The sequence below is a fragment of the Cebus imitator genome, unplaced genomic scaffold, assembly GCF_001604975.1.
Source record: "Cebus imitator isolate Cc_AM_T3 unplaced genomic scaffold, Cebus_imitator-1.0 Scaffold266, whole genome shotgun sequence".
Taxonomy (NCBI): Eukaryota; Metazoa; Chordata; class Mammalia; order Primates; family Cebidae; genus Cebus; species Cebus imitator.
This window is the reverse complement of record NW_016107581.1, coordinates 834,449-846,712: the sequence shown is the minus strand read 5'-3', so window position 1 is coordinate 846,712 and position 12,264 is coordinate 834,449. Positions and strand designations below refer to the sequence as shown.

The 12,264-nt window shown below is 59.6% G+C and overlaps 1 protein-coding gene across 3 annotated transcripts in view; it reads right to left on the bottom strand.

Moving 5' to 3' along the window:
• DHX34 (DExH-box helicase 34) overlaps window positions 1-12,264 on the bottom strand; it is a 46,317-nt gene that overhangs the window by 4,479 nt on the left and 29,574 nt on the right. For all 3 annotated transcript variants that reach the window (XM_017500412.2, XM_017500410.2, XM_037728448.1), the window contains exons 8-13: window positions 7,940-8,133; window positions 7,185-7,286; window positions 4,959-5,201; window positions 4,553-4,726; window positions 4,093-4,210; window positions 3,272-3,375 (exon numbers count right to left, since the gene is read on the bottom strand). In XM_017500412.2, coding sequence (XP_017355901.1) covers window positions 3,272-3,375; window positions 4,093-4,210; window positions 4,553-4,726; window positions 4,959-5,201; window positions 7,185-7,286; window positions 7,940-8,133 — 935 coding nt within the window. The remainder of the gene's footprint in view (window positions 1-3,271; window positions 3,376-4,092; window positions 4,211-4,552; window positions 4,727-4,958; window positions 5,202-7,184; window positions 7,287-7,939; window positions 8,134-12,264) is intronic.

Sequence of the window (12,264 nt, the reverse complement as noted above, 5' to 3'; positions counted from 1 at the left end):
ACACACACACACACAGACGCGTAGGTGCAGAGGGCCCGCAGCCACTCACACACAGACGCACGTGCAGAGGGCCCACAGCCACACACACACACACAGACATACAGGTGCAGAGGGCCCGCGGCCACTCACACACAGACACGCAGGGACAGAGGGCCCACAGCCACACACACACACACACACACAGACACGCAGGTGTAGAGGGCCCACGGCCACTCACACACAGACACGCAGGGACAGAGGGGCCCGCAGCCACACACACACACACACACACACACAGACACGCAGGGACAGAGGGCCCGCAGCCACACACACAGACATGCACGGACAGAGGACGCGCAGCCACTCACACAGACACGCAGGTGCAGAGGGTCCGCAGCCACTCACACAGACACGCAGGTGCAGAGGGTCCGCAGCCACTCACACAGACACGCAGGGACATAGGGCCCACAGCCACACACACACACACACACACACACACACACACACACAGACACGCAGGTGCAGAGGGCCCGCAGCCACTCACACACAGACACGCAGGGACATAGGGCCCGCAGCCACATACACACACAGACATGCAGGGACAGAGCCCGCAGCCACACACACACAGACACGCAGGGACAGAGGGCCCGCAGCCACTCACACACAGTCACGCAGGGACAGAGGCCCGCGGCCACACACACACACAGACATGCAGGGACAGAGGGCCCGCAGCCACACACACACACACACACACACACACACACAGACACGCAGGCGCAGAGGGCGCGCAGCCACTCACACAGACACGCAGGTGCAGAGGGCCCGCGGCCACTCACACAGACACACAGGGACAGAGGGCCCGAGGCCATTCACAGACACGCAGGGGCAGGGACAGAGAGCACGTGGCCACACACACACGCAGGGACAGAGAGCCCGTGGCCACACACACACAGTCACGCAGGGGCAGAGGGCCCTCAACCACTCACACACACAGACACACACACACACAGACACCCAGGGACAGAGGGCGCGCGGCCATTCACAGACACGCAGGGGCAGGGACAGAGAGCACGTGGCCACACACACACGCAGGGACAGAGAGCCCGCGGCCACACACACACAGACACGCAGGGGCAGAGGGCCCTCAGCCACTCACACACACAGACACACACACACACAGACACGCAGGGACAGAGGGCCCCCAGCCACACACACACACACAGACACGTGGGGACATAGGGCCCACAGCCACACACACACACACACACAGAGACACAGGTGCAGAGGGCCCACAGCCACACACACACACACGCAGGTGCAGAGGGCCCACAGCCACACACACACACACACACACGCAGGTGCAGAGGGCCTGCAGCCACACACACACAGACACGCAGGGACAGAGGGCCTGCAGCCACACACACACACACACACACACAGACACACAGGTGAAGAGGGCCCACGGCCACACACACACAGACACGCAGGGACAGAGGGCCCGCAGCCACTCCCACACAGACACGCAAGAGGGGCCCAGACCGACCACATGCTGCTCTGTGAGGACGAAGTCAGAGCTGTGGCTCCCTGTGTTGTGCCTCATAAGATGTTGGGGAAAATTCTCGGGGCTGGGGCTGGGGCAGACAACAGTGGAGGACTGGACACATGTGGATGGTTTGGGGGCCGCAGATGGTACAGGAGGCTCCATCTGCTGTTCTGCCTGCTCATGTGAGGGCGAAGATTCTCCATCTTGCTCACTGCAACCCCCGCTCCCAGGTTTAGCCATTCTCCTGCCTCAGTCTCTGGAGTAGCTGGGATTACAGGTGCCCGCCGCCACACCCAGCTAATTTTTGTATTTTTAGTAGAGATTGGTTTCACCATGTTAGCCAGGCTGGTGTCAAACTCCTGACCTGATCCACCCACCTTGGCCTCCCAAAGTGCTGGGATTACAGGTGTGAGCCGGCCAGAGTGTAAACGAGCAGCACAGTGCAGGGAGAGCGCAGTGGCTCGGTGAGCACGCCTGTTCAGCTTCCTGCGCCCCGGCTGGTCGCCGACCCTGTCCCTCCGCCTGCACACTGCGCACTGCCCACTTGCCCGTGCTCACACGAGCACCCAGCATCACGCTTTTTTGGTTTGCCCTGTACCTCCCCCATCCTATTTGAGCCCCGTGAGCGTGGGGAGTTTGGTCGAGGTGGACCACAGCTGCATGCCCGGCCCCTAGAACACTAACAGTGCCAGGCCCACCAGGCAGGCTCCAGGGACGTGTGACACACACACACAGGAGTGACTGAGCCGTGCTGGCTTTCACGGCGTTGGTGGCAATCACAGTGCCGGCAAAACCCTGAGGCTCTGGGAGTGCGCGGGTTCCTCCCTCCCGTCCACGTTCTCAGGGACAAGCAGGCTGTGCTGACAGTGAGCGGGGAGGCCGGAGGGGGCGGCGTGACGCCGGAGCTCTGGCTCGGCCACCTGCTCACTGTGTCACTTAGGTGACATGTCCCCGCCCACACCTGAGCTTCAGTCCCCTCAATAAAGGGAGGCCCGCACGGCTGTGGGAGGACTCCAAGGCCAGGCCTCGATCACAGCAGGACGCTCAGGAGCACTGAGGGCAGGCCATGCAAGGTCCTCTGTGATCTGAGTTCAGCCTTAGCCTCCACCCAGGCCGCACCCTCCTCTCCCACCCAACGGCGGCTGGCCCTCCTGGCTGTGACCGTGTCCCAACTCTGCTCAGAAGCTCCGGGCTCCTGCCTCACTCGCCTCTCTGGCCTCATCTCCACACGATCCCCCTGCCGACCGCACACCAGGCACATGTATGCCTTGGAGCCTCTGTGCAGGCCACCCCACTGACGGGACACTCTGCCCCGACATCCACAGGGCTCTCCTCTTTGGGTCACTGCTTGGAGCCACCAGGCGGCCTTACCTTGCACCACACTGTGTGCCCACCCTATTGCTCAGCACCACCCTCCCACACATAGCTCAGGGTGTCACTGTTACTGCTGTCACCGTCCCCTGCCACGGGAGCCCGGGACAGGAGGGGCTGGGTTGTGGCGTGGTTCCCTGCTGTGCCCTTGACTCCAGGCACAGCGCCTGGCACCCAGCAGGCACTCTGCAGGTAACTGTTGAGCAAGTTCATGAATGAGAGAAAAAGCCAGCAGCCACACCAATGGCCCAAGGCTGACGCCTGCAGCCAGCCCTGGTGGCAGGCGGCCCCTCCACACCCACATGGTGCCCCCACCCACCACCCTGGGCTCTCACATCTGGGCATGGGCGTGGGGGCGGGGGTGGCGCAGAGACCCACCTGGAGGGCAGGGATGCGGACGCAGTTCACCAGGTACGGCTTGTTGGTCTCCAGCAGGGACACAAAGCTGAGGAGCTGGTGTTTGCTGCTCATCTTCTGGTCGTCTGAAAGGTTGAGGAGGACCGCTCAGGCCCACTCAGGCCCACTCAGCCCACCCGGTCAAAGTACACATCGGTAGAAAGAATATGCTCACAGCTAGGTGCTGCAGCTCACAGCTGTAATCCCAGCACTTTGGGAGAGCAAAGCAGGCAGTTCACCTGAGGTCGGGAGTTCAAGACCAGCCTGACCAACATGAGAAACCCATCTCTACTAAAAATACAAATTAGTCGGGCATGGTGGCTCATAGTCTGTAATCCCAGCTACTAGGGAGGCTGAGGCAGAATTGCTTGAACCTGGGAGGCGTAGGTTGTAGTGAGCTGAGATCACGTCACTGCACTCCAGCCTGGGCAACAGCAGCAAAGGCGGGAGGGAAGGCAGAAGGGAAGGGAACACGCAGGACCCAGCTGGGAACAGGCAGCGCCCACAGGACAGGCCCCCTTGACCAGCGCTTGCTCAGTGGGCACAGCCACGCTGGCTGGGGCTGGCTATCACCAGCCATCACCACCTTAGAGAGGGCAAGGCTCAGCAGGGGTGAGTCACCCAAGGCCACCCAGGGAGGCCTGGTGCTGGACCCTCCCCCTCTGCGGGCCCCTGTCCGCAATCCTAGCACGGGTGGGTGTGGGAAGGACTGGGGGAGCCGCAGCCAGAGCGGCTGGGGCGGCCATGGTATCCCTGCCCCTCACATCCCGGATAAGGGCTCTGTCTGCCTGGGCTTACTGTACCTCGGCTTCCATCGCAGCTGCCGGCCTCTGGCTCCCGTGCGTGCAGCACCTCAGGGCTGCCAGCAAAGACACAGGTGGGGTGCAGCACGGCACCCTGCTTGGCCTGCGTGTGGAAAATCTGCAGAGGATGGAGAGGAAGCACAGGCCGTCCCATGTTCTCTCTCCTCGGCCCGGGACACCTCTCCTCCATCCTCCAGGCCAGGTTCCCTCCTCCAGGATGCCCTCCCTGACTCCTCCAAGTCTGGGTCAGGCGCCCCCTGTGGGCTCCCACAGGGCCCTGGGATCCCTAATCTCTGCCCATTCTGGGTTGTCTGGGGACAGCTCTGTCCTCCCACTGGCCTGTGGGCTCCATTGGGACACAGCCACGGTTGTTTCAGTCACCACTGCATCCCAGCATGGGACAGGCACTCAGGGAGTGCGTGACAAAGGACCAAACAGGATGGGACGGAACAGGCCCCACCTGGTCTGAGTCCTTTCGGCTGCTGTTGAAGGCGTCGGGGACGGCCAGCTGCGGGTACAGGCCCCGGCCCAGCACCAGCTTCAGCAGGGCGAGCTGCTCACAGCTCAAGTCCCGAGTGGAGCTGGCAGCGGCCTGCAGCTGTGCCAGGTCATGCCGGAGCTTGAACTTCACATCCTGGGGGGAACACGGGGAGGCAGAAGCTTAGGGGACCTTCCCTACTATCCCAGAGGCTCCTAGCATGATCTGCAGATGCCTGGGTCCTGCAGGTCCCTGGGGACAGGCGCTATCCATGGAAACCCGGCTCCTGAAAAGAGGACGGGGCCATGTCCCCCGAGACCCCCCAGCAGAGCCCAAGGCCCACCTTGCTAAACCCCACCCACCTACCCCCACAGCCCGTGCTGCCCACCTGGATGTCCACGCCATCGCCGGCTCCTGGGGGTGCGGGGCCGGCCCGGTCCTCGTCGCTGGAGCCGCCGTCCTGCTCCTCCTGCAGCCGCAGCACCTTGCGCCTGCGCCCCGCACCCTCCTCGTGCTGGCGTTTCAGCTGGTGCAGGGCCCGGCGCTCGCGGCGCTGCTGCAGCCGGCTGTAGCTGTCCCCCGCCTGCACCGCCTGGGCCTCAGCCAGCAGCCCGTGGTCCTCCAGCAGCTCCTGCGGGCAGGTGGACATGGGTGACGGCCTTGGGACAGGCTCAGTGGGCTCTGGACACACACGGAAATGGGGACCCTCCCAGTGCCATGAGAGACAGGCCCTCGCATAGTGCTGAGCACGGATCACTGCTCCAAGAGGGAGAACTGTTCTCGCGTCAGCCGAGGGAACACAGGGGCCTAGAGCGGGAGGAGGCATCCAGTGCCTTCTCCCACAGCTGGCTCCACGCTCCAGCGACTGACCCACCTGCCCCCGGGTCCTGCCTTCCTGCACAGCCCTGGTGGGCACCCTGCACTAGTGCTTCCCAGACTGGTCCTGGGGTATTGGGAACCTGGTGGGAATGCCAAGTCCTGGGCCTCATCCCAGAAAGCCCAAGTGGAGAGGGGAGGGGCCTGGGCAGGACTGGGTATCTGAACACAACAGACCCTCCAGCTGACCGTGCCCCATGAAATCTCAGACCCCAACCCCCCCCCACAATACCCTATCAACAGTCCTCCAGTGACCCGATTTGGTTGGCCCCTCTTTCTCCTGCTGAGCTGTGACTGATGGAGGATGCAGGTGGGGGGGGAGGGAGGGAGAGTGAGTTCCATTAGACTGTGCACTCTGGCCCTCTGTAACCAAAGGGAATGGGTCACACAGGGACTCTGATTCTATCCTCAATCCACGGGTAAAAGCATGGCAAAGGACCGGACAGCAGGTGTTTCTGCACTCAGATGGAGAATGGCCACGGAGGAGCTTCTCCGTGGCACGAGCAACAGAACTGCGTGGCCACAGGGAAAACCCAAATCTTTTTTTTTTTTTTGAGACAGAGTTTCGCTCTTCTTGCCCAGGCTGGAGTACAATGGCATGATCTTGGCTCACTGCAACCTCCACCTCCCAGGTTCAAGCGATTCTCCTGCCTCAGCCTCCTGAGTAGCCAAGATTACAGGCATGTGCCCCCACGCCCAGCTAATTTTGTATTTAGTAGAAATGGGGTTTCGCCATGTTGGTCAGGCTGGTCTTGAACTCCTGAACTCAGGTGCCTCGGCCTCCCAAAGCACTGGGATTACAGGCGTGAGCCACTGCACCTGGCCAAAGCCCAAATCTTTTAGAGTTAAAGGAAAATCTCTCTGACCACCCGCTCACCTGAATTATCATCATCATCATCTTGCAAGCCCTTGTGGAGAACACCTGCGTGCTAGGTCTGCTCTGGACGCCCTGCACATATTAACCCATTTCATCCTCACGCGAAGCTGGGAGGCAGGTGCTTTTTTATTTTTTTTGAGGCGGAGTCTCACTCTGTCACCAGGCTGAAGTGCAATGGTGTGATCTCGGTTCACTGCAACCTCCAACTCCCTGGTTCAAGTGATTCTCCTGCCTCAGCCTCACGGGTAGCTGGGACTACAGGTGTGCGCCACCACGCCCAGCTAATTTTTGTATTTTTCATAGAGACGGGGTTTCGCCATGTTGGTCGGGATGGTCTCCATCTCCTGACCTCATCATCTGCCCGCCTCAGCCTCCCAAAGTACTGTGACTGCAGGTGTGAGCCACTGTGCCTAGCTGGCAGGGGCTGTTTTTATCCTCTTTTTTCAAGGGGAAGCTGAGCCCCAGAGACAAGCAGCAACCTGCCCAGAGCCACGCTGTCAGCAAATGACAGAGCCGGGATTCATGGCTGGCCTGTCTGGCCTCACATGCGCTGGCCCCCAACACAACCATAGGCTGCCTCCAGCACCACACCGGTGCAGCCAGCCAGTCCAGAGGGCGAGCTCTTCCTGAGGATGCTGCATGTCCACTGACTCCATCCGCCCCCCTCAAGGAAGCCCTCCTGGATTTCTGCTCCTTTTGTCCTGCCCAGCTGCCCCAATGCCTGGCCACTGGGTGGTGCGGGAGGCAGGTACAGGGTGGGACTCTGGTCCGACCGCTGTCCAGGAAGGGAGGGAGTGTTCTGGAGTGTGCTTGCACGCCGCTGCCTGCACAGGGCGGGCTTCCCTGCCTCCCGAGCCTCACCTTGAACTGGCGCCGAAGGTTGGCCATCTCGTACAGCCGGTGCTCCTCTATGCCCCGGCGGCGGCACCATTTGCGGGAGTTTCTGCTCCGTTCAGATTTCACCTGAACAAGTGGAGGAGCAGAAGCCAGGGTGTCAGGGCCAGACCAGCTCAGGGAGGGAGGGCCTGACCCAACACCCAGAGCCCCAACACGGGCATCCCTCAGGGACACCTGCTCTCCTCCTTCCAGGTCTCATTCCAGTGCCCCCTCCTACGGGAAGCCCTCCCAGACTACCAATAAACTGGGTGAGACACCTTCTGGGCTCTCCCAGCTCCTTGGACTCCCCATTCCAGTCCTCTCTGGGTTGTCACTGTCACATCAGTGGTCTCCCTGCGCTGGGCTGTGAGCCCTGTGAGGCCAGGGCCAGGGTAGTTTTGGGATGGATGGGTGCCCAGCATTACAGTATGAGGCCAGGGTTAGAGCAGGGACTTAGGGCACATAGACTGGATATACAGAGGCCCCCCACTTTCTCCAGATGGCACGGGTTTTCATCAGTGCTCCAGAAACCCCAGGCTCCTCTCAGCCCCGGGCCTGGGCACATGCTGTCCCGAGCCAACGGCATGGATGGTGGAGATTCGGCCCTCCCCAAGCAAGCCCTGTCTGGGGTTCAGAGGTTCCCCAGGGTGGGGTTGAGCGTGGGACATGAGGAGGAGCAACAGCCGCAGAAGGCCTTGACCCTGGCCAGGGTGACAGAGGGGCCCCACCGCCAGCCTCACCTGCACCCAGGCGTTGAAGACATTGAAGAGGGTGAAAGGGTCACCCTGGTCGCTCTCCAGTGGCCGCCTCGCTGCTGCGCACTCCGGGCTGCTCTGGGCACTGCGGGTGAAGGGCGACTGGATGCTGAGCGCTGCGGCGATGGTGAGCACGGGCTCCGCCAGGCTGAACAAGGAGCCCAGGATCAGCATCTTCCCTGGAGCGGCAGACATGCGGCTGAGGCTCCTGGGGGCCAGGACAGGCACAGCCCTCGCCCCTCACCACTCGGGGCCCTGGCCCACCCTTCCGCCTGCCCTCCTGCTCCCATCTCCCTCCACCTTGCCCACCAAGGGCCTTGTGACCCAGATGGACAGACTCAAACCCATACGCTGCTTTCTGCTCCCGTGGCTGTGGGCCTCAGTTTCCCCATCTGTACGTTGGAGATGTCCACAGTGCCTGCCTCCTGGGACACACAGGAGATGCTGTCTAAGCGCTGGCTACTCCTGTCACAAGTTCCCCACTCTTCTATTTACAACCCTGCCTTGGTCTTTGCTCTGGGAGTTTTTTTTTTTTTTTTTTTTTTTGGAGACAGAATCTGACTCTGTCGCCAGGCTGGAGTGCAGTGGCATGATCTCGGCACACTGCAACCTCCACCTCCTGGGTTCAAGTGATTCTCCTGCCTCAGCCTCCCGAGTAGCTGGGACTACAGGCACGCGCTATCACACCCAGCTAAGTTTTGTATTTTTGGTTTTTTTTTTTTTGAGACGAGTCTTGCTCTATCTCCAGGCTGGAGTGCAGTGGCGCAATCTTGGCTCACTGCAACCTCTGCCTCCTACAGGAGGAATGCCTACGGACTACAGGCGTGTGCCACCACACCCGGCTAATTTTTTGTATTTAGTAGAAATGGGGTTTCACCATGTCAGCCAAGACAGTCTCGACCTCCTGACCACGTGATCCACCCACCTTCGCTTCCCAAAGTGCTGGGATTACAGGCATGAGCCACCTCACCCGGCCTAATTTTTTTATTTTTCATAGAGAAGGGGTTTCACCATGTTGACCAGGCAGGTCTCGATTTCTTGACTTCATGATCCACCGGCCTCAGCCTCCCAAAGTGCTGGGATTACACACGTGAGCCACCGTGCCCCACCTCTGGTTCACCTCTTGAACCACCAGGGTGGACCTTTCTCTCCGTGCTAATGTGACCTATAAGCAAGTCCCTCTCACTCTGCCCTGGCACTGACTTGGGTGCCTGGCGCAGGATGAATCTTCTCCTGCCGCCTTTGTGTAAGTCGAGGTGGAAGAGGAAGGGCGGACAGACGTAAAGGGAGGACGGAGAAAGACGGGGCGGGGGCTGGGACAGGCAGGGAAAGGGGAGGAGGGGCAGAGAGCCCGACAGGTAGGCCACGGAGAGGAAAAGTGGCAGGAACAGTCTCCCAGGGTGGCCAAAGAGCTGGCGACCACTGTCTCCATCTGGGAGCACTCCACAGCGGGGTTCTGGGCGCCCGAGCTGCCGCTGGACTTCCAGGGACTCCCTTCCCGCCTGGCCTCTGGCCTGTGCCTCATTTGTCTGCCTCATCCCCACTGTTTCCCTTAGCTGACTCTCCACAGTATCTGTCACAAAGCTGGCCTCGAGCGGATCCCTGAGGTCAGGAGTTCTAGACCAGCCTGGCTGCCATGGTGAAACCCTGACTCTACTAAAAATACAGAAATTGCCCGGTTTAGTGGCAGGCGCCTATAATCCCAGCTAGTCGGGAGGATGAAGCAGAATCACTTGAACCTGGGAGGCAGAGGATGCGGTGAGCCAAGATCGTGCCACTGCGCTCCAGTCTGGGTGACAAGAGTGAAACTCCATTTCAAAAGCAGCAACAAAAAACAAAGCTTGCTGGTCTCATAAAACAAAGGGGGCCGGAAAGCAGGGCTCCGGGCTGGCCTGTGCAGGCCCCTCTCCTGTCCCAGGACACCCCGGCTCTGTCACCAGGGGCAAGTGGCACCACCTCTCTGCACCACTGCTTCCCCGTCTATACACTGGGGGACAACAGCATCGGCCTCTCCTCAGGCTGCCAAGAGGACAGACTGCATCTCACGCCGTGAAGTGCTCAGAACTCCACCCGGCAGAGGATGCCCAGCACAGGGTCATCCGGGCCTTTCAGTTTGCAGTCCCCCACGTGTGACCCTGAGCAGCAGTTCTGTGCCTCGTTTTCCCCCAAGGAAAGGGGGTCACCTGCCCCGAGCCCTCAAGGAGATAAGGTGTGTGAGGCACTTAGCATCACCTCCAATCAAAGCCAGGCTTGCGCCATGCCCTCCTCAGGAGCCTCCTGGGCCCAGCCTCAGTTTCCCCATCTGCATACTGGGGCGATCAGAGGCCCTGCCCTCAGCAGGTAAGGATGAAACAATGAAAAATGCAGAGCCTTTCACTGGCCCACGGCAAGTGCTCACGCTTCTCAGCTCAGATTCTCCCTACTCTAGTCCTGCTTCCTTCCAAAACAAAAATGAGGCCGGGCGCGGTGGCCCATGTCTGTCAGCTCAGCACTTAGGGCGGCTGAGGCAGGCGGAACACATGAGGTCAGGAGTTCAAGACCAGCCTGGCCAACATGGTGAAACCCCGTCTCTACCAAAAATACAAAAATTAGCCGGGCGTGGTGGCGCGTGCTTATAATCCCAGCTACTTGGGAGACTGAGGTGGGAGGATCACTTGTCAGGAGTTCTTTCTGCGTTTGGGGGATCCTAGGTACCCCACCTGTCTGTGCCTCCCAAGGGAGGCCCTGTCATCACCCAAGTGCTGGGGAATCCAAGCGAGAGAGCCTGTCCTTCCTGTCACCCATGCACAACCTCGCACTTTGTGTCACATTCTCTGCAACACCCTTGCCAGCCAGACACCACAGACCACACCCAGCCTGGACTGGTGGCGTCTGCGTCAGGTGAGTGCCTGAGACACTAATGCTGCACCACAGGACAGCCACAAGCACAACAGGGTCAGAGGGCTGCTGGCCCCAAATCCCTCCAGATTTACCCCCTATTCCTGATGACACGCAGCGTGAGGACCAGGAGCACCACATCAGTCACTGAATCCCTGAGATCAGTAGGGCGGGGAACTGAAATGGTCCCCATCAACCTCTGTGGACCCAGCCTTTCCAGATCCTTACAGAACCGCCAGGTCGACTGATTCATTTTCTGGCCACCTTCAGCCACGTAGAACCCAGTTCCACTTACACACCTGCCATCTAATTCAAAGCTCCTCAGCGGGCCCCGCCCCTCCTGCAAGCCTCTGTCCAAGTGTCACTGTTCACTGAGGCCTCCCAGGGCAGCCGCGGAACGCTGCTCCCAGCCCCCATTGCGTCCACTGCAGTTCACGCCCGCGGAGCAGGATCAGCAGCTGACATTCCCGTGTTTCACTCATTTATCTGCCCCTGTCCATCTCCCGTTACATGTGAGCTCCATGAAGGAAGGAGTTTTATTTTCTTCACTGTTGTATCTCTGGCATCTAGAATAGCACCTGGTACAGAGCTGGTGCTCAAAAATTATTTAATGAAAGGGCCAGGCGCCGTAATCCCAGCACTTTGAGAGGTCGAGTTGGGCAGATCACTTGAGGTCAGGAGTTCAAGACCAGCCTGGCCAACCTAATGAAACCCTGTCCTTTACTAAGAATACAAAAATTAGCCAGGCACGGTAGCATGCACCTGTAATCCCAGCTATTCAAGGAGGCTGAGGCAGGAGAATCGCTTGAACCCAGGAGGTGGCAGTGAGCCGAGATCATGCCACTGCACTCCAGCCAGGGGACAGAGAGAAAACTCTATCAAAACAAAACAAAAATTAGCTGGGTATGGTGACGTGTGCCTATAGTCCCAGCTACTCGAGAGGCTGAGGCAGGAGAATTGCTTGAGCCCGGGAGGCGGAGGATGCAGTGAGCTGAGATCACAACACTGCACTCGGAGCGAGACTCCATCTTGAAATAATGAATGAGTGATGGGACTGTTGGTCAGTATCTCCTGCCTTCTCCCTCTCACTCTGTTCCAGCCACACCGGCCTCCCTGGCTCCCCTAGCAGCAGGACGTGCGCCCCACAGGGCTCTACACTGGCTGTTCCCGCTGCCTCAATGCCCTCGAGCGGTATCTGCACTGTCCAATACGGCCACCTCTGGCCTCACACGGCTGCTAAACACCTGAACGTGGCTGGTCCAAACCAAGATTTCCAAGATGTCGTGTGGTAAAAAAGAACATCAAATCTTGCAAAAATGTTTGCATTCTTTATGTTGAAATTAGGATGTTTTAGGTGTATAAGCTTAAATCAGCTATTTTAGTGAAATTAATCTCACCTGTTTCTTTTTGCCTTTTTTTTTTTTTTTTTTTTT